Here is a 23,714-nt window from a genome sequence, read left to right on the forward strand (position 1 = left end):
TTGTATTAATGGAAATAATAAATTAATAACTAATAACTAATAAATTCTTGAACATTAAATCTAATCTAATTCAATTAGACCTATAAAATTAATGTATAAAACACTAAATTATTTATAAAAAATTAATAATTATAGCTTTGATTTATAGACATGAATTTATGTATGTAAAAGTCGATAGCAGTAGAAATATTTATGATTTCACTTTGATTTTTTATATAAAAATACTATAATGTTTAAAAATCAAATTGAGTTCAAAATCACGAAGTATTTTGAATATAAATACGTTGAAAATTTCAAAATCAAAAAGAAAATAAAACAATTGTAAGCGAAAACGTGAAATCACTTCAAATGAATATTAATCATACGAATAGGAGGAAAATATTTTTGAATTTAAAGAAAATCATTGTAAATAATTGCTTATCTTTTGAACAAGGTTTTTGTTTTCAATTAATTATATGTCATTTTGAAGGGTACATATCCGTTATTTATTCTCACTAAGTTATTGAACATTATAGTTTTTTTTTTGCTTCAAAAATGTCGAATTTTCTCACTCCGATTGCTCATCGAAGCTCATGGTGAATGTGTTCCATCGGTTTCAACATGCGAGAGATGGTTTGTGCGGTTCAGAAGTGGTGATTTTGACACGGAAGACAATGAGGCAGTACTCCATAAAGATTATTGTCAAAATCAACAAGAGCTTGCTAAATCGTTGTGAGCTACACAATCAGCAATTTCAAAATATTTGCGATCAGCTGAATGCATCCAAAAGCACGGGAATTGGGTACCATACAAATTGAAGCAGAGATACCTTGAAAGACAATTTTGTATCTCCGAAATTATGTTTGAACGCTATAAAAGAAAATCATTTTTGCACCGATTTATTACTTTCGATGAATCCGAAGCGTAAGAAATGTTATGTAAGGGAGTGACAAATTAGATTTCTATTTGAAAAATGTTATTTTGCGCCTTAAGGTATATGAAGTTTTTGTAGCAGAACGGTTCTCCGAAAACTGAAGAAGCAAAACTAAAATGTTACGAATTGTTTTTATACCCTATACCCACCTTAAAGTATACCGATCGACTTAGAATCACTTTCAATCGATTAAACGATGTCCGTCCGTCCGTCTGGCTGGCTGTCAATGTAAAATTTTGCGCAGAGTACAGGTCGCAATTTTGAAGATATTTCGATCAAATTTGGCAAGTATTATTTTTTTGGTCCAAGGGCGAAGCCTATTGAAACTGGCTGAAATCCGTCCATTATTTCACCTAGCCCCCATACAAATGTCCTCTCGAAATTCGACTTTATCGGTCATAAATGTTTAATTTATATATGTATTTAAACAAATTCCGCTCCAAATAAGTTTTATATATACAAAATTTATGTCACCAAATTTTGTTACGATCGGTCCACAATTAGTCATAGCTCCCATATAGACCCGCTTCCGAAGATCACTTTAACGTGCATAAATCGTTTAAAAATGTTGATATACACATAGTTAACTTTAATATATACATCAATCACACGACATAATTTCATGCTGATCGGTCCATAATTGGTCATAGCTCCCATATAAGGCCCACTTCCGAAAATATTAATTATTGAAATTTTAAAAGAAAAATGTTTTTGCTCTTTTACTTAGTGTAGGGTATTATATGGTCGGGCTTGACCGACCATACTTTCTTAATTGTTTTTTTTTGTAAACTTTCTGTGACATACCTGAATTTTTCGATAAAATTCTCGAATTTTAAGTTTTAATTAACCCCATATTCATAAACAATTTTTATGTTTTCAAAAATTTATTAAGAATAAGGCTTTTAACTGTAGACTTGCGAATATGTATATTAAATTAAAAGAAGAAATCCTATTACCAACCCAAGAAGCTATTGAAATAAAAATCCGTTTAAAATTTCAAAATCGAAAATAAATTATGAGAATGGCAAGTGAAAATGTAAGTTTAATTAAAATTAATATTAATTATGCGTCCAGGAGGGCAAATATTGAAAAAAACAGTGAAAATTTCAATAAAACGCCACTCAATAAATTTAAAAAAATGCGTTTAATTAATACACATTGTGTTGATGAAAGTTGATGAAATTATAAAAAATTAAAAAGAATTCCTTAAAAATAAACATTTTCTTTGCATTTTTGTATAAAGCAATAAATCACTTATAAAAATTTACTTTTTATTAACAAAAACAAAAAATCAAATAAATTTATACCCAATATTCTAAATTTTCTTTGATATGTTGCTAAATTTTCTAAATTTAATTTTCTTTAAAGATCTGGCATTTATTCAAATAAATTCTTTATAAACTTTAAGTTGTTTTTTTCCATAATAGTAATTTACATTGCCAATCTTCTTTTTTGTGTCTTTTTAATAAACTTCTAATTTGGAACAAGCAACTGTTGGCAATAACAACTACAAACAGTATAAAAAATTAAAAAACAAAATCATTTAAAAAAGTACAAAGTTTTTTTGTTTGTTTTTGTGCCACACTTTAAATTAGACAAATTATATAAGAATTAAATGCAAATTTACAAGAGCATTGTTAAAGTACGTTTAAAAGTTTGTGTTTAAGTATATAGGAAGTAATGATTTAGTAATATACAGTCAAAGATAAAAGTTGGCTTTGGTTTTTATACCCTTCACCTTCGTGAGAAGGGTATATGTAAGTTTATCATTCCGTTTGTAATTTCTACATTTTTCATTTCCGACCCTATAAAGTATATATATTCTGGATCCTTATAGATAGCGGAGTCGATTACGCCATGTCCGTCCGTCCGTCTGTCTGTCTATCCGTCTGTCTGTTGAAATAAATTTTCTGAAGACCCCAGGTATCTTCGGGATCCAAATCTTCAATAATTCTGTCAGACATGCTTTCGAGAAGTTTGCTGAGATATGAGGAAAAAACCAAGACAACCTCGATTTTTGACCTATATCTGGATTACTAAGACATTAATATAGACAATATGGATATCTAATGATAGATATTTCAAAGACATTTGCAACGACGTATATAAGACCATTGTAAGTTGGACATACAATGGGTCAAAATCGGAAAAAAAAATTTTTAAACCGAATTTTTTTTTCACAAACAAAATTTAAAAAACAACTTTTAAAATTTAAAAAAAAAATTTTTTAAATTAAAAAAAAAAAAATTTTAAATTTAAAAAAAAAAAAATTTTAAATAACAATTTAATTGTGATTTTATTCGCACACAGCCCCATTTGCAAGTCGAACACGAAAAAATCACACTCACAAATATCTATCTATCAAAATAAATATTTTCATGGTCAAACTCAAGGTCAAACTGAAGGTCAAATTCAAGGTCACACTCAAGGTCACACTCAAGGTCAAACTCAATGTCAAACTCAAGGTCAAACTGAAGGTCAAACTCAAGGTCAAACTCAATATCAAACTAAATGTCAAACTCAAGGTCAAACTCAAGGTCAAACTCAAGGGCAAACTCAAGGTCAAACTCAAGGTCAAACTCAATGTCAAATTCAATGTCAAACTCAAGGTCAAACTCAAGGTCAAACTCAATGTCAAACTCAAGGTCAAACTCAAGGTCAAACTCAAGGTCACACTCAAGGTCACACTCAAGGTCACACTCAAGGTCAAACTCAATGTCAAACTCAAGGTCAAACTGAAGGTCAAACTTAATGTCAAACTCAAGGTCAAACTTAATGTCAAACTCAAGGTCAAACTCAAGGTCAAACTCAAGGTCAAACTCAATGTCAAACTCAAGGTCAAACTCAAGGTCAAACACAAGGTCACACTCAAGGTCACACTCAAGGTCACACTCAAGGTCAAACTCAATGTCAAACTCAAGGTCAAACTGAAGGTCAAACTCAAGGTCAAACTTAATGTCAAACTCAAGGTCAAACTTAATGTCAAACTCAATGTCAAAGTCAAGGTCAAACTCAAGGTCAAACTCAAGGTCAAACTCAAGGTCACACTCAAGGTCAAACTCAAGGTCAAACTCAAGGTCAAACTGTAGGTCAAACTCAAGGTCAAACTGAAGGTCAAACACAAGGTCAAACTGAAGGTCAAACTCAAGGTCGAACTCAATGTCAAACTCAATGTCACACTCAAGGTCACACTGAAGGTCAAACTCAAGGTCAAACTCAAGGTCACACTCAAGGTCAAACTCAAGGTCGAACTCAAGGTCACACTCAAGGTCAAACTCAAGGTCAAACTCAAGGTCAAACTCAAGGTCGAACTCAATGTCAAACTCAAGGTCAATCTCAAGGTCAAACTCAAGGTCAAACTCAAGGTCACACTCAAGGTCACACTCAAGGTCAAACTCAAGGTCAAACTCAAGGTCAAACTCAAAGTCAAACTCAAGGTCAAACTCAAGGTCAAACTCAAGGTCACACTCAAGGTCACACTCAAGGTCAAACTCAAGGTCACACTCAAGGTCAAACTGAAGGTCAAACTGAAGGTCAAACTCAAGGTCACACTCAAGGTCAAACTCAATATCAAACTCAATGTCAAACTCAAGGTCAAACTCAAGGTCACACTCAAGGTCAAACTCAATGTCAAACTCATTGTCAAACTCAATGTCAAACTCAAGGTCAAACTCAAGGTCACGTTCAGGTGACCTTTCATAACAAAAAAAAAATTCGGATTAAAAAATATTTTCCCGATTTTGACCCATTGTAGGTCAAACTTACTATAGCTTTATATACATCGTTGCAATGGACTTTAAAAATCTATCATTAGATATCCATATTGTCTATATTAATGACTTAGTAATCCAGATATAGATCAAAAATAGGCAAAAAATTGATGTTTTCCCGGTTTTTTCCTTATATCTCAGCCATTTGGGGGTCGATTTGGTCGATTTTAAATAGCAAACGATCCCGAGGAATTCCCGACATATTGATATATGAATCAGGTATGTAAGTTACATATTTAGGGGCTACGGAAAGTTGAGTTCAACATACAGACGGACATGTCTATATCGACTTCGCTATCTATAATGAACCAGAATATATATACTTCGTGTGATTGCAAATGATTATACCCTTGCCACTCATGGCGAAGAGTATAAAAATGGGTCCATTTTGAAAAAAAGTCAACAAAGTTTTTGATTTTGCAAAAAAGTAAAAAATTTTATGTTTTGAGTTACAAAACATTTATTTTGATAGATTTTAGACCTATGGTTTCTTGAGGAAACTTTCTTAGAATTTTCCGTAGATTGCGAATACGATTTTTTACTTTTTGATCCTCCATACAAATCGACCCGGCTAATATACATATGTATATATGAAAATGTATTAAAGTTTCAAAACCAATTAAAGTAACAAATATTTCAAATATTTTTATTTTATTAATAAAAATTCTATTTAAGTTTTTAATATTAAATAAAATCGTTGAAGTTTAAAAATCATATATTGTCTAAAAATATCATATCTTATTAACAGAAATCCATTTAATATTTCAAAATCGTTAAGAAAATAAGACAATTATAAGCGAAAATGTGGTTTAAGTCAAAATTAATATTAATCATACGCACTGGATTACAATTTAATGAATGTGTCAAAAATACTTAAAAATGATTTCTAACATTCTCTTATGAAATCAGTTGAACGACTTGTGTTCTTAAAATTAACGCAAGAACAAAAATGGATTTAGAACAATTTGGTTTTTGTTATATAGGAGACTTATGACTTTTTCTTTTTATTCTTATGACTGATTATAAACAATATACATATAATTAAAATAAAACAATGAATTTGAAATCCATTAGTTTCAGATATGAATTAAAAAAACATAATAGTTACTTTATACAATATGTAAATTTCTGTTCCATCACATTTGTTACACACTTTATATGAATTCTGCTAACGTATGAGTATGAGTTTTTGCCAAAATCTCAACTACAAGTGTCAAAAAGCGTAAAACTAAAAAAAAACTTTTTCTTTTCTTGGCCAGACAATATTTGACAACTTCATTATTTGTCTTGACTTCACTTTGTAGCTGCCGGTTGTTCTTATAGTGTAGTATTTTTAAAAGGGCTTTTATAAACTAATTTAAAGCCCTGTATAAGTAACAATGCCTAAAAGAACACAATGTACTATAGAAATACAAATTTACTCGTTTTGGTTATTGTATTATAAGCACCAGTCATAGAGAATATAAGCACCTGTCAAAGACCTAACTCAGTTGTCAGAAACCCAAGTGGTGAGATTGTTTTAGTAGAAAAAACTATGTGAAAACAAAAACAACACTCGTATGTGTGTTTATTTGGTGTAATTTTTTTGTTTGAGTTTTTTGCTAGTTTCCGTTCTATGTTTCTCTATGTTACTAGTATTTGCGCGTTTATATATTATTTGATAATGAAATGGCCTTTAAAAGCAAACTTTTCCTCATACTAATAGGGAATAAAGGAGAAAGTATATTATGATTTTATTTCGTTGTAGGATTCAGCTAACTTATGGAGAGGTATTGTTAGTTAGGCAATATGTTTAGATATACATGGCTCGTTTCATGATAGAAATCGACAAAATTGTTATTGATTTTAAAGTTTTTCTAATTGTTGCCACATTTTAGAGAGACGGCATAATCAGCTTTAAAATATTTCTGAAATCAACAAAATCCGCTCAATATTTAAAGAGATATGAACAGTTGTATGTGAAACCATAGATAAATAAATATAGATCTGAACTCTCCTGTCAAAGACCTAACTCAGTTGTCAAAAACCTTAGCGATGAGAATATATTAGTAAAAAAAACTATGTGGAAACAAAAGCAACACTCGTATGTGTGATTATTTTGAGTTTTTTTTTTCTAGTTTTCGCTCTTTTGATATTTTTGGATTTTTAGGAAAATATGAAACGTGCTTTTCAAATGCGTCTATATCCCATCAAAATTTTACTCTCAAATAGTTTTTCATTTCAGTTTAAACTTAGAATGGTTATCTGCTTGTTAACATTATATTCAAAATTTAATTGAAATGCGTAAACGAAGAAGAGGTCTGAAGCAAAAAGAGATTTTCCTTAACATTTAACAAATTTATAAAAATTACTTACACGATATTTTTAGTTGTACTACCAACAGCTATGTTTATTTCTCATTTCACAAAATAAAATCAATTTCCATTTAAATTATTATCACATGCCAAACAACGAAGGATGAAGGAAATAAGTAAATGCAAGGATACAGGATGAAAACATAAAATACAGGGAGGGTTTGGTAATGGTTGGGGTTTGGACATTTAGCATATCAAACAAGTATTTACCAACATAATTGACTTAAAGTTTTTAAACAACTTTGATTTAACTTTCAGCGCTTTGCGGGAAAAATAATTTTTGTGGTAAAGTTGGAGTACTTTTTTCAACTCACTCTTCCGACTCTAGCGTAACCAAGTAAATAAGTAAAATAAACAAATACCCTGGCAACTGGGAAAGTTTTGGTTTTCATGGCTGTTGTTTGTATTTTTAAATTGAAAAGCTGAACAAAATTGGAAACTTTTGATTTTCTATGAATTTATTATTATTAACTTATATATTTCAAAAGCATGGTCTTTCTTGCTGTTGTATTCTATTTATTTATTTAGATTATAAAGTATTTAACATTTCTAAATATTAAACAATTTACTGTTTTATATATAGAGGTGTTAAACGAAAGTGAATTTGTTTTTTTTTTTGGGTGAAAACATAAAAGTGTCATTAAATAACACCAGTCCACTTGACTGTTTTAAAGTGTTTACTAAATTAGCTAATAAAAGGTCAATGGCAGGAATATTTTAATGGAATGAAGTTTAGATGGCTCTTTTAAGGTTTCATTAATTAAGGTTAAAGTTAGGAAAAAATATGTGTTATAATTTGGAAAGAAAAGTTTTGAAAATTAAGGTCATTTTAGTTGTAAAGAAATTTGGCAGGGAAATGTTATTTATTATTTTAATGTCTTGTATATTTGAATTATTTATTTTTTTTTTAATTTATTAACATTTTTTTTTATTTAAATAAAATCCTTCAAGTTTAAAAATCAAATCTAGTTTACAAATACCGAGTATGGAGAATTGAAAGCAGTTTTTAATTTTAATATCGCAAAGAAAATAAAACAATTACAAGAGTAAATGTGAATTAAGTCAGAATTAATAGTATTCATACGTAGCGGAGGGTCACTTAATTATTATTTAAAAATTCAAATTTTAAAAGGAAATATATAAGATTCAAGACATTGTTTTTTGTATTGGTGGTTAAATAGAAGGAAGTTTTTATGAAATGAGGGTTAGATGACTATTTTAAGGTTTCATTAATTAAGGTTAAAATTAAAAAAAAAAATGTTTTATAATTTAGAAAGAAAACTTTTGAAAATGAAGTTAACTTCAGTTGTAAACAAATTTGGCAGGCAGATGTTATTATTTTAATGAAACATACGTACATAGATTAAAATTAAAATTTTTGAATTATCAGCAAAAATATTTTGTATATTTGAAATATTATTTTATTCATTTCAATTTTATTTTAGTTTTTTGTATTGAATAAATTCTTTAAAGTTTAAAAATGAAATCTTGTCTAAAAATATGATATATTCTGAATTGAACTCTGTTTAAATTTTCAAAATCGCATAGAAAATAAAACAATTACAATGGTAAATGTGAATTAAGTCGAAATTAATATTAATCATACGCAGTGGATTGTAATTTAATTAAAATTTAAAAATTCAAATTCTTAATGCAAATATATAAGATTCAAGATTCAATACATTGTTTATTGTATTAGTAGTTAAATAGAAGAAAGTTTTTATGAAATAAGGGTTAGATGGCTGTTTGAATATTTCATTAATTAAGGTTCAAATGAAAATAAATGTTTTATAACTTGAAAAGAAACCTTTTGAAAACTATGGTCATTTTGGTTGTAAACAAATTTGGTAGTTAAATGTTATGATTTTAATTTTAATAAATATAAAATTATTGAATTATCGTATTTTTTTATATTTGAAATATTTTTTTATTCATTTAAATTTTAATTGAGTCTTTTTTATTATATAAAATCTTAAAATATTAAAACTGAAACCCTGTCAAAAAATATGAAATATTCTGAATTGAAATCCGTTTAAAATTTCAAAATCGCAAAGAAAATAAAACAACTACAAGAGTAAATGTGAATTAAGTCGAAATTAATATTAATCATTCGCAGTGGAGGTAATTTAATTAATACCGCCAGGTGGTCAAAATTCGACCACTAATAACGATGTTATACAGTTACTTTTGAGTACATATATGCAAAAATATTTTTCACGTGTGTGTACAAATGCACGTGTATATATTTAGATGTGCATAAACATGTTGTTGTTGTTTTTCAAGCAAATTTAAAACGTTTTTTTACCACTTTTATGAAAAGAATTTTTAAAAAAAAAATTATATTTTGCACATCTATAGAAAATAACCTTTTAAACCATATAAGTTTCATCAATATTGGTGGATAATAACATACTTAAAAGTGTACCACAAAAAAACGTGTGGCCTATTTATATATAAGATTTAACAATTCAATACATCGTTTAACGTATTCGTAGTTAAAAGCAATGAAATTTTCATGGATTTAGGTTTAGATGGCTTAAAAATTCATGTATTTTTTGTTGCAAACCAATTGATAGGAAAATGTTTAAGTTTTTTTGTGAAATTTTTTTTTAAATTTTAGATTTTATTTTGAAACATTTGTACAATATATATAAATTTATTCAAACTATCGACCATTGCTAGCTATGACAGAGGAACTACTCAGCTTTTGAGTCCAAGAACGAATCAAGCTAAAATCAGAAACTCTGTTGCAAAGTGAAGCGTATCCCAGAGAGAGCTTTCTGTATCAATCGAAACAAATAGTTTCAGAAATATTACGGTTTCATGTTTGGACACATATTCTGTGGGTTTTTCGGCCAATGTTCACTTCAAACGGATCAGTTGCATTCGGTATAGGTTCCCTGTGATTGTTTTGCAAAACTCCAGTAGCTCATTATAGATAGGACCCTTTTGCTGCCACCAAATACAGTGAATTATCTTAGCGCCATGGATATCTGGCTTTGGTGTCGATTCAACTGGTTCACATACGATCTCTTACGCTTCGGGTACCTTAATGTATCCATTTTTCGTCAAATGTAATGATTCAATGAAAATTATTTTCTTTTATAGCGTTCAAGCAGCATTTTAGACATACAAATTCATTTTTAAGGTCGCTCATCTTCAAGTAGTATGGTACCCAATTTTCCTGATTTTGGATGAATCTTGCTGCTTGCAAACATCTTGAAATTGCTGATTGAGTAGCTTCCATTGATTTTGCAAGCTCTTGTTGAGTTTGACAACAATCTTCATGGAGTAGTGCCTCCAATTCTTGTTGTTCAAAATGTTTTGGCTGGGCTGGGCGATCCTTATCTTCCGCACAAACCATCTCTCGAACATTGATACCGATGTAAAACATTCACCATAAACTTCGGTGAGCCATCGGTCTGCTTCAGCGGCACTTTTTTTCAAATTAAAGAAGTAAAGCAAAACTTCCCGCATATGACGCTTTGTTGCCACAAAATTCGAGATTATCAAAGCAAAAAGAAAGTTGTTGTTTACACTATAATCTTCAATAACTAAGGGAGATTAAATAACAGATATGTGAATTTCAAAATTACATCTATGTTATTAAAAACAAAAACCACATTCAAAGGATGAGCGATCTATAGTTAATCCCTTATTTTTAAGTCATACACCCAATAATATGGAAAGAAAACATTTGAGGTCGCTGTAGTTGTAAACAAATTTAGCGGGGAAATATTAATAATGTTTTTAATGAAACGTACAGTCACAGTTCATATAAAATTACTAAATTATGAGCGAAAATATTTTGTATATTTGAAATTATTTTTTTTTATTAATTTTAATTTTATTTCAGTGTTTTGCATTAAATAAAATATTTCAAGTTCAAAAATCGAACCTTGTCTAAAAATATGAAATATTTTGAATTGAAATCCGGTTATAATTTCAAAATCGTAAGGAAAATAAATAAATTACAAGCGAATATGTGTTTTAGGTCAAAATTAATATTAATCATACGTAGTGGAGGGTAATTTAATTAATATTTAAATATTCAAATTCTGTAAGATTCTATACATTGTGTTTCGTACTAGTAGTTAAAAAGAGACATATTTATAACTATTTGTCTTGATCGCTTCTGTGTAAGCAGGTACTGTCCCATTAATAAACCATATTTCTTATCTAATAAACAATTTTATTTAACGTTTGTTTCGCTTATTGATTACTAGCACTTAATTATGATTATTGGACTTAGCTGACAGCTCAAATAAAAGCCATAGAAAGCAAAAGCAAAACAAATTTTGAAGACTAAATCATTTCCAAAAAATCTTTGTCATATTTATGAATCCCAAATGTAATAAAACTGTAGGTACGTTTTTGGTTTCCTTTTGTATAACTTTCTCTAATTCTTCTTTGTGTTTTAGTTAAATCTTTATCATAATCCCATGAATAATATACAATTGTACTTGAGACACCACTAACTAATGTTTTAATATAGGTATTTGTGACAATAAGGACCTCAACAATAATCATGACAATGATGATAATAATGAACATGCTTATGATAATAATGAAGATGATCAGCAAAACTTAGATAACAAAAGAAAATATTTCTTAGCAACTTGTTATTAATAACAATAAGTAAGAATCTTATGAAAACAATTGTTGTCCTGCTAAAGAGACCAAAAACCATACAACCCATCCTTTAGCACAACAGCCAGCCAGCCAAACCATGACAACAAAGGAACTGCTGCTGGGTTGTATCATAAATAAAGTACCGTTACTAAATTGTACATAATTTATAAGTACAACAGCAACAACAACAAATATGAGACAAACAGCCATGTAGCATGCAACATTATTGTTATCAAACTAAAGTATAAGACGATAATGAAATTAAATAAAATACGAATAATACTTATAATGTGAATAAAATAGAATCATAATAGAAAAGAATAAAATAATAAAGAGCAAAAAAATGAAATAAAATACATTAAGCTAAGCGTGTGACAAAAGCAAGCAAAAAGTAAGTATTATAAGCAGATAAAATACAATTGAAACAATTGGTTTTATTTTTTTCTGGCTGTTCATTGAGTTAATTATATTGGCGGGGAAGGAAATTGATTTCTTAATAACAGGGGACAGAATTATAAAGAATTATCAGCCCAATTATGAAAAAAATCCCCGGGAGTTTTTTCCCTTTTCCCATTTTTTCCCATATTCAAATTCAATGGGAAAAACTCCCGGGGAATTCTTCATTCATAATTGGGCTGTATATTTATTAAATTCTCCATATGACCTTTTATAAAAATGCCAACACTTCATATTATTGGGATCAATCTCCTTTTGTCGATAAAACATTTAATTAAAAAGTTATTAACGAATTTTTATATTTATAGAAAAAAACAAATGTTGCAGCAACATGTTTATAGAAAAAATTTAAAGATACAAAATAACAGAACAGTTTTTTTAAAAGAAAAATATTTATCAGCAACACGTTTATGGAAATAATATTTAGAGAAAACAAATATGTTGATAGGAAAAATTTTGATTATAAACAAGTTTCTAGTTTAAAATCAAAATATTGCATAAAACATGTTTATTATAGTGCTCCAAGATTGTATTACAGGAAAAAATTGTGCAAGTAAAGGCAGCCCCCTCCTGTATTTTTATTTTAATTTTTTTCACCATATCCATGGCGCTAAGGTAATTCTCTGTATTTGGTGGCAGCAAAAGGATCCTATCTATTACGACCTACAGGCGTTTTGCCAGACAATTACAGGGAACCTATAACAAACGCAACAAATCCGTTTGAAGTGTCTTCACTTTTTGGCCGGAAAACGCCCAGAATATGTGTCCAAACATGAAATCGTAATATTCGATTGATACAGAACGCTCTCTCTGGGATACGCTTCACTTTGCAACAGAGTTTCTGATTTTAGCTTGATTCGTTCTTGGACTCAAAAGCTGAGTAGTTCCTCTGGCACGAAATCCATATGTTGCAAAAAGATAGGAAAATGTCATAGCTAGCAATGGTCGATAGTTTGAATAAATTTATATTGTACAAATGTTTCAAAATAAAATCTAAAATTTAAAAAAAAAATTCGCAAAAAAACTTAAACATTTTCCTATCAATTGGTTTGCAACAAAAAATACATGAATTTTTAACTTTAAAAAAGCCATCTTAAAAAAGACCATCCAAACCTAAATCCATGAAAATTTACGAATACGTTAAACAATGTATTGAATTGTTAAATGTTAATTAAATTACCTCCACTGCGTATGATTAATATTAATTTGGACTTAATTCACATTTACACTTGTATTTGTCTTATTTTCTTTGCGATTTTGAAATTTTAAACGGGTTTCAATTCAGAATATTTCATATTTTTTGACCGTGTTTCAGTTTTAATATTTTAAGATTTTATTTAATACAAAAACTGAAATAAAATTGAAATGAATAAAAAAATATTTCAAATATAAAAAATATAATAATTCAATAATTTTATATTTATTAAAATCATAACATTTCCCTGCCAAAATGACAATAGTTTTCAAAAGGTTTCTTTTCAAGTTATAAAACATTTCTTTTAATTTGAACCTTAATTAATGAAATATTCAAACAGCCATCTAACCCTCATTTCATAATCTATTTAACTACTAATACAAAAAACAATGTATTGAACCTTGAATCTTATATGTACATATGTATATTTTAATTAAATTACAATCCACTGCGTATGATTAATATTAATTTCGACTTAATTCACATTTACCATTGTAATTGTCTTATTTTCTTTGCGATCTTGAAATTTTAAACAGAGTTCAATTCTGAATATATCATATTTTTAGACAAGATTTAATTTTTAAGCTTTAAAGAATTTATTCAATACAAAAAACTGAAATAAATTTGAAATGAATAAAAAAATATTTCAAATATATAAAATATTTTTGCTGATAATTCAAAAATTGTAATTTGAATGTACATATGTATGTATGTTTCATTAAAATAATAACATTTGCCTGCCAAATTTGTTTACAACTGAAGTGACCTTAATTTTCAAAAGTTTTCTTTCTAAATTATAATTTTTTTTTTTTTAATTTGATCCTTATTTAATGAATTCTTAAAAGAGTCGTCTAACCCTCATTTCATTAAAACTTCCTTCTATTTAACTACCAATACAAAAAACAGTGTATTGAACCATATATATTTGCTTTTAGAATTTGAATTTTTTAATATTAATTAAGTGAGACTCCGCTGCGTATGAATAATATTAATTTCGACTTAATTCACATTAACCTTCATAAATGTCTTATTTTCTTTGCGATCTTGAAATTATAAACGGATTTCAATTCACAATACTTAATAATTTTTAGACTAGATCTGACTTTTAAACTTTAAAGATTTTATTCAATACAAAAAACTTAAATAAATTAAAAAAAAAAATAATTCAAATATACAAAACATTAAAATAATAATAACATTTCCCTGCCAGATTTATTTACAACTAAAATGACTTGTATTTTTTTTTAAATTTTTTCGTGAAAAAAATTTTATGGAAAAATTTTGTATTTTTTTTATTTATTAGTGAAAAAATTTGATGATAAAAAATGCAAACGGAATGACATGGTGATGTGTAAGAAATGTGCACCAAAGCTTATGGTGAATGTGTTCCATCGATTTCAGAGTGATAGAGATGGTTTGTGGTGATTTTGGCACGGAAGACAAAAAAGTTTTATGACAAGGAATTGGATGCATTACTTAAAACTCAACAACATTATTTAAAAACTCAATAACAGCTTGGAGAATCATTGGCAGCTGGATTCATCCAAAAGTAGGGAAATTGGGTACCATACGAATAGAAAATGAGATAGCTTGAAATCCGTTTTTTCATGTCGGAAATGAAACATGAACTATAGCGCTTAGGTAATTCTCTGTATTTGGTGGAAGCAAAAACGCCTATCTATTATGAGCTGCTGAAATCTGACCAGACCATCACAGGGAACCTGTAGCGAACATAACTGATACGTTTGAAGTGAGCATTGGTCAAAAGATGTCCATAATATGCTGTCTGAAATGAAACCGTTATATTCCATAATGATAACGCTCGGCCACATTTTTGCAGTATTTTGAATAAAGTGGTTGGGAAGTTTTGCTTCACCCGCTTTATAGCCCAGATCGTGTCCTGTCCGACTACTGTTTGTTTCGATCTTTGGGATACGCTTGACGAAACAGAGTATCCGATATTGGCTTGATTCGTTCATGGCCTCAAAATATGAGCAGTTCTTTTGGCTGGAATCCATATGTTGGCAGAAATATAGGCAAAGATTATAGCCAATAATGGACAATAGTTTGAATAAATTTATATTGTGCAAATGTTTCGAAATAAATAAAATAAACCCCATTTTTAAGTTTAGCTAGAAACAAGTTTTTAGGCAAAATGAAGTAACATATTTATAGATCAAATGTATTAGCAACATGTTTATATAGAAAATGTTGCAGCAACATGTTTAGTAGAAAAATATTGCATTTTCTAAGAAAATATTTCAGCAACATTTGTATAGAGAAAATGTTGCTGGAACCAGTTCAATGTTACTTTTTTGAGATTTTCATACAAAATATCAATTTTTTTTAGGAAATATGAGTAATCAGAGTTGATCGTCTTTTAATTTTTTTTATTTATATTTTTCCATATTTTTTCTTATTTATATTAATCTAAAAGTTACCTTTTCACCCACCCAATTATAAATACTTAATCAGGTAATATGTTTAAGGGTTTTAATAAACATGTCATTGAATATTTTTGTAGCTGATTTATTTTCTTCATGATAAATACATGTGAATATTATCACATAATTCCCGACAACAGCTCAAATACCTAAAGGGATTATTATTATTATTATTTTGAAATAATTTAAAGATTAAGCAGCAAAATAAGTTAAATTAATTAGAAAGAAATTCATTTATAAAAACAAAGAAAAAACCATTAACAAGATTTACTTAATTTAAGGATAACAAAATAAATATTTCAATGAAAATTAACGTGGTAATAATGTTTTTATGATATTTATTCTCTTTTTAGTTATATTAATAAATATTTTGGCTAATAAACCTTTAATAACTAATGCATGAAAAATACATATACATATATGTAGGTATTTAAATATTGTTAAATATTTATACCAAAAGTTAATTCTTTTTTTGAACGTTTGTTTTTTTCTTTAGTCATAATGATATTTCACACAGTTTAGTGTCTGCAACATTTTATGGCCCAAAAACTTATTAAGCATAAAGAGATATTTAAGCAAAATTAAATAAATTTGCAGTAAGCTCAGTTCAGTACACAAAAGGATAATAAAATAATAAATAAATATAAAAAATATATTATATACATCAGCACTAAAATATAAGCACAATTTTTACAATCAACATCCTAAAAATATGTTAATGATTTTAGCTTTATTTTACTCCTATAAAACCTCTTTACTGGAAACTATGACTACTTGCCTACTTTTTTGCAGCACAAAGGAAATAAATAAATAAAAAAATACAGCAAACTTGTCAACTTAACTTAATTACTTGGAAATTAATAAATTATACATGAGTTCACACATGTAGAAATACGTATTTATTTATATGTTGAGTATGAATACGAGTATAAAAATCTTATTTTTTTTTCTTACCTTTGGGAATACATCTTTAAGTTAATTTATTATATTGCTGTTGTTGTTTACGTTCATGGATATATATGTTTCATTAACCAGCCTGTAAATAAATTAAAAAAGAAAATATAACAAAAAATTAAAGATTAATTATACAAATCTGTTAAATGAAAAAAATGAAATTGTATCAGCAAAAACTAGAAAGAAAATTTAATGATAATTCGAAGAATGAGAAATTTGGATAAAAACTAAGTTGACATATAATAGTAATTAATACTTCAATTCAATATATAGTTGCTATTGGATTGTGTTGGATTTATTGGAGTCCAAAATATTGTATTTCTGGAACAAATTTTTAACAAAAGTTAATGAAGAATTATATCAAAAATATAACCGAATTATGTTTATAGAAAGTGTGTTGCTGCAACAGGTTTATGTAAAACAATATTGCTGCAACATGCCTACAGAAAAAGTGTTAAAGCATCGTGTATATAGGACATCTATAAGCAACATGTTTATAGGAAGAAGGTTGCAGTCCAAAAAATTTGTAGAAAAGTATTTATAGAAAAAATATTACAGCAACATGTTAAAAGAAAATTTTTTCAGCTAAATGTTTAAAGAAAAATATTTCTGCAACATGTTTATAAGAAGAAGAAGGTTGCAGCTCAAAACAACAATTTTTAAGCAAAATATTTATAGAAAAAATTTTGCAGCAATATGTTTCAGCAACATATTTATATGAAGGAAATATGCAAAACAAATTCGCAGGAACATGTCTACAGAAAAAAGTTTTGCAGTAACATCTTTACGCAGAATCATATTTATAGAGAGAACCTTGTTAGAAGCCTTATAGAAACCAGTAAGAAAGTATGGTCGGTCAAGCCCGACCATATAATACCCTACACTAAGTAAAAGAGTAAAAAAAACTTTTTTCTTTTAAAATTTCAATAATTTATATTTTTGAGTGATTTTCGGAAGTGGGCCTTATATGGGAGCTATGACCAATTATGGACCGATCACCATGAAATTAGGTCGTGTAATTTATGTCCATATTAAAGTTGACTATGTTGAATTTTATTTGTATACCAACATTTTTAAGCGATTTATGCACGTTAAAGTGATTTTCGAAAGCGGGTCTATATGGGATCAATGACTAATTATGGACCGATCGTAACAAAATTTGGTGACATGAATTTTGTGTATATAAAACTTATTTGGAGCAGAATTTGTGGAGATACATATATATGGGGGCTAGGTGAAATAATGGACCGATTTCAGTCAGTTTCAATAGGCTTGGTCCTTGGGCCGAAAAAGTAATATGTACCATATTTGATTGAAATATCTTCAAAATTGCTACCTTTACTCTGCGCACAGCCAGCCGACCAGACGGACGGACGGACATCGTTTAATCGACTCAGAAAGTGGTTGTAAGTCGATCGGTATACTTTAAGGTGGGTGTTAGACTAATATTTTTTGGCGTTACAAACATCTGCACAAACGCATTATACACTCCACACTATGGTGGTGTAGGGTATAAAAATATTACAGCAATATGATTATTGGAATAATATACCTTAATTTACTTGCTTCGATTTTTTGTTTTCTCTCTAAAACCAACTTTAATTGCTTTCAAACCAAATTTTCCATTCCATGTAACAAACATTTGTCTAATTCTACCACTTTAAATCGTTTAAATTATATAAGTTTGTTAATTTAAATTGTCTTTCAGTTTAAATATTATAAAGTTTTTATCTTTTCTTATTCAAACGCATACACTAAGCCATTTTTGTGGTTGAAATACTTTAAGGCACACAAACATTCACTTTTTTCAATTAAATTTACAGCAGAAAAAATTTGTTTTAATACTTTAAAGAGGTTTTAACCAAAAGAACACAACCGCAACCAGGGAATGTTGTCGTTTTTGTTTTTATTTAAGCCAAAAGTAAACAAAGCAGAGCCAAAGGAAACCTGACAAAAACAAAAGTGACAACATTTTGTTGTTGTTGTTGTTGTTTGCAAAGAGAAAGTATAATATGAAAGGAAAAGGCTAAACTACAAAAGCAGCAGCATAGAATAGAAAAATAAACGCTAGAAGTTTTTAAACAAATTTCCTTTACAACTGGCGGGAGATGTTAAATACTTAAATAATATTATGTTATTTATGTATATTAGGTTGTTTTTTATTCGCGTTTTTATGAAAAATCCCAAATATTTAAAAATTAAAATTTTTAACCCCACAGAAAAAACATTTCAAACATTTATCATTATGGTTTCAATTATTTCATAATTGAATCAATTATTATTTGCTCAAAAACAAAATTTTCTGATGTTTTCTATTGAATTTTGAGTTTTGAATTTGATAATTTTGATATTAGAATATACAATTTTCGTTACTGGTTGAAATTTAAATACAAAATTTATTGAATAGATAATTTTCGTAATTGAAAAAACAAAAAATAGCAAAAATGTGTTTTCAATTACAAAAATTGTCTTTTCAATGATTTTTGTATTTAAAGTTCAACCAATAACGAAAATTGTATATTTAAATATCAAAATTATCAAATTCAAAACTCAAAATTCAATAGAAAACTTCAGAAAATTTTGTTTTTGAGCACAAAACAAAATTTTGACAAATATTTGAATTGAAACGGTTTAATAAATAGATTTTTCTGTGCCGATTGTGAAAGGGTTTTCAGTACAATCGACAGCAAAACTTTAGTTATAAACAAGTTTCAGTAGCATTTTTTTGTAAATATGTTTCTGCAATATTTCTCATATATTCATGTTTTCGAAACAGTTTTCATATATAAAAGGTACAGAAACATTTTTTCTATATACATGTTGCCGAAAAATGTATCCCATTTAAATATGTTGCAGGTATATTTTCCTATAAACATGTTCCAGAAATAATTTTTCTATAAAAATGTTGCTTAAACATTTGTCTTTAACATGTTGCTGGAAATATGTTCCTATAAACATGTTGCAGCTACATTTTACCTATAAATATTTTGCAGCAATAATTTTGCTATTAACATTTTATCAGCAATTTTTCTATAAACATGTTGCTGAAACATTTCTATAAACATGTTGCAGAAAAAATATTTCTATAAACATATTGTGGCAACCTTTTTCCAATAAACATGTTGCTTAAAAATTTGTTTCTTATAAACATGTTGCTATAACACTTTTTCCTATAAACATGTTTCAGCAACCCTTTTTTATAAACATGTTTCCTCAACTTTTTTCAATAATCATGTTTCAGCGGCATTACCCCTTTAAACATACATATATAGAATTGTTTTTCTCATTGTTATCATCAGTTTAATTTCGATTGTAAAATATCCAGATACATTTGATTATTTTACGAAAAAAGTGTGATTCTGAGTTTCCTTCATTTCAGCAAATATTTAAAAAAAAAACAAAATCAAACTTTTTTTACGTTAACCACATGTGCACAAATTGTATTTAAACAGTTCTACTTCAAAATCTGACTTTTACATTTATTTTATTAATTCTTTAAAATGAATTCGCATAGAAGTTTAAAGTAAATGAAAAGGTAAAATTTGCCAAGATAAAAATAAAGTTTTTTGTCTTTAGAAATAATTGGGGGATTCAAACGGTCTGCTATTAGGTCGTATTGTCATAATGTCGTAAAATATTTTTTTAGTTTAAACAAATTCTTGTTGTGCTGCAAACAAAAAAGTGTTATTTTATAACAAACCAATAAACATAGTTCTAAAAGTCTTAGTTTATAACTTTTTTGTTTGAAACCCAACAAAAATTTATTTAAACTAAATAAATATTTTATGACAATACGACCTAATAGGTGACAGTTTGAATCCCCCAAATATGTTTTTAAAACTTTAAAGAAGAATTTGTAGTACAGTTCTCGTACCTTTTTCTAACATAATTTAAAACAAAATAGTAATTTAATATCCTTAATAAGCAGAACTATTTGAAAGGATTTTTATTATTGAAACATAAGAAAAGACCTTTTTATATTTATCCCACATGAGATAATCTTAAATAAGGAATTAAAAATAATAGTTCTTATAGAAAACAAATAAAAAATAAGGGAGAATTAACAAAATAATTCTGCAATTAAGGTAATTTAGTTATATAAAATTTTGCACCATTTTAGACCTTAAATGTTTATAATTGTGAGGCAATAATTATTAAATAGATTAACTCACCAAAATGTTGCTAAAATTTTTAAATATTTATAATAATGTTAAAGGGTATTTATATGAATGTAAATAGTATGTGAAGTTGTTTGATAACCTATTTTAGAAGAAATCTAAAGAGGAGTAAACCAATTTGGTAAGTGAGTAAGTGAGGTTAAACTTATTTTTAATTATATTTATTTTGAACATAAATAGAGTATAGAATAGAGGATTTGGAAAATTGGTAAAACAATTTGTTTCTGTATATATTCAGTTTATAGTTGTATTTTTATACTAATATATTCATTTTATCTCAATATATCTCTTAAATACTCCTTCTAAATTCTTACTATTAAATTTCATACTTTTTATACTTTTACAACTTAAAACTGTTGTAAGCCTTTCAGTTTATGGATTTCTTTTAAAATTGTAAACTAAAATACTTATATTTTTATTTGGCCATAAAATTAAATATTAAATACACTCATTCAGCCATTCAGCCATTCATTCATTTATTATTTCATTAATCCAGTCATCTCTAGACATGCATATTTTGTGGCCATAAAAATAAAGACAACACAAGAGAATTTAATAAAATTTTATGACATGAAGCAAAATTTCATTATATTCATAAGCTTAAAGAAGATAATAATCTTACTTACCCCTTTCAATTTCAATTTTCCGCACTCACACTCTAGGAAAAACAAAAAAAATTGCAAAATATTTGTATAAAAAATTCTTTAAATTCATATTTTCCACTTCATTGATATTGTTTCGCATACAACAACTAAAACAATGAGAGAAAAACAAACTAGGATAAATATAAAAAAAGCTGTGCCAGATAAATGGACGGACGAACAGACAGACGTGCAAGTTGGTTGGTTGGCTGGTTTATTTTCCAAATGACAACACACTCTCACACAAGTACCCAAAAAACTATTTCCTTAAATTCAAATTTTTAAAACGTTTAGTTCATGTGTATGAGACGTTGTGTGTGTTTCCAATATTATCGAGCAAACCAATCTAATAAAATAAAACATCATTTGATTTTTACACTATAAAAAAATGCCAACCAAGAAAAATTTCATGAATTTTAAAGATATTTAGAAAACTTTTAGTATTATAAAGCTTAGGTTTAAGCCCAAGAAAAGGATATTCTCTCAAGGCTTCTTGTATTTAAATATAGTCTTCACCATGAGTGAACTGCCCAACTTATAAGGATCCAGAATCTCGAATGAATATTTTAAAATATACAAACGGAAAGTCTAAATTTTGCAATATTCATTTGAGATCTTATAAAAGATTCACATACTTATGAGGGGTATAGAAGCTGAGTCAGCACACCCAATTCAAAAGTGACTTAACTCAAAATTAATTTTTCGTTGTATCACTATTGAACTAGGTGTGCGACTTGTTGAATGCTTATGGTTGATTAATATTCCAATACTACGTCGAGAACTTCAACAATATAAATCAATTTTATCATTCTAACAACAATTTTTGCTGCGTATTTCATACTTTTTTCTTTCGAATTTGAAATTTTTGCTAATTGTTACATAAAGGGTTTTCCATTAAGCGCTTTCTATCTTTAAATTTAAATAAAACAAAGTTTGTGTGTTAGATATCATTGAAATTTTTTATTTGTCTTTAAGGTCAGCCACGTTCACCCACATTTATGATTAAAGGTAGGGAAGCGGTTATAGATATCACTCTAACCAACAGTAATGATGATTTCATAAGAGATTGGAGGGTGGCAAACGACTATTACTTTTCGGATCATCTTCTCGTTAAATTTTGTTGCGCACAAACAGAACGCTTCAGATATCCTAGACGGACAAATTGGGGAACATTTTATACCAAGGTTCAGAAAACTTTACATGAACTTTACAGGGCTTTTGAGTGACTGAAACAACTATAAAATATGCTTCATTATGTAGAAAGGGGATCCCAAGAGGGAAAAACTGAATTCATGGGTATCATACTGCGAATCCGTTGATACCGTCAATGAGTTGTCCAGGTTCCAGAGAATTTTATCCAAAGACCCAAAGGGCGTAGGGTGTATTAAAAGGAAGGACAACTCATGTACGGATTCTAGCTTAAAGACACGCTCCCTTCTTATGGAAACACACTTTCCAGGCTGTACAGTAATAGAAATTAGGCACGACGACCAGGGGGGACACTGCACCTAAGGAACTCAGTCACATTTCTAGTTGGGCGGTGAATACTTTCGTCCCGTACAAGTCACCGGGTTCGGACAGGTTTTTTCCGGCTATGCTATGTAATATTCCACAAGACTAATTATTTCTATTGGCTGATATCTTCAGGAATTGTCTTAGTAGGGGGTATCTGCCTAGAGGGTGGATAATCTTTATAACCAAAGCCGTTAAGGCTGCCACTCAAAGCCAAAGGATTTTAGATCTATCAGCCTGTCGTCTTTTCTGTTAAAGACTATTGAGTCTATGATAAATATTTATCTTAGGAGCTATATAGCAACGCTTAGAACGCCTACCTCAAGGGTAAGTCTGTTGAGAGTGCACTGCATGAGGTTTAGCTGCGTTTTTAGATATAGAGCCTTTAATAACATTAAGATAGAGGCAATACGAGAGTCGTTACTTGAACTCGGGGTTAAGGAATTCCTGGTGAGTTGGATAGTTTCGATGCTTGGTAGCAGAATTATCAACTAAAGCCTAGGGGATGAGAAGATTAAAAGACGGGTTACCAGGGGTACACAGCAGGGTAAATTAATGTCTCCCATATTATGGTTACTTGCGGTGAACTCTATTCTCAAGATATTTCAATCTAAGGGTAGGAAGATAGTTGCCTATGCCGACGAATTTGTGATTCTGATCAAGGA

General features: G+C 28.5%; 1 protein-coding gene across 1 annotated transcript; it reads left to right on the forward strand.

Annotated features, from left to right (window-relative positions):
- Positions 1–653: 653 nt before the first annotated feature.
- On the forward strand, positions 654–11,515 carry LOC135954049 (repetin-like). Its single transcript, XM_065504101.1, has 5 exons — positions 654–781; positions 3,224–3,654; positions 3,703–3,858; positions 3,919–4,601; positions 11,459–11,515. Exons 1-5 carry the CDS (start codon positions 654–656, stop codon positions 11,513–11,515), a joined length of 1,455 nt encoding a protein of 484 aa, XP_065360173.1.
- The last annotated feature ends 12,199 nt before the right edge of the window (positions 11,516–23,714 follow it).

Source organism: Calliphora vicina, chromosome 3 (genome assembly GCF_958450345.1).
Source record: "Calliphora vicina chromosome 3, idCalVici1.1, whole genome shotgun sequence".
NCBI lineage: Eukaryota > Metazoa > Arthropoda > Insecta > Diptera > Calliphoridae > Calliphora > Calliphora vicina.

Coding starts and splice junctions, on each gene's coding strand:
- LOC135954049 (XM_065504101.1), top strand. CDS start 654: ATGAGGCAGTACTCCATAAAGATTATTGTCAAAATCAACAAGAGCTTG. Junction 3,655..3,702: donor AACTCAAGGTCAAACTGAAG/GTCAAACTTAAT, acceptor GTCAAACTCAAG/GTCAAACTCAAGGTCAAACT. Junction 3,859..3,918: donor AACTGAAGGTCAAACTCAAG/GTCAAACTTAAT, acceptor GTCAAAGTCAAG/GTCAAACTCAAGGTCAAACT.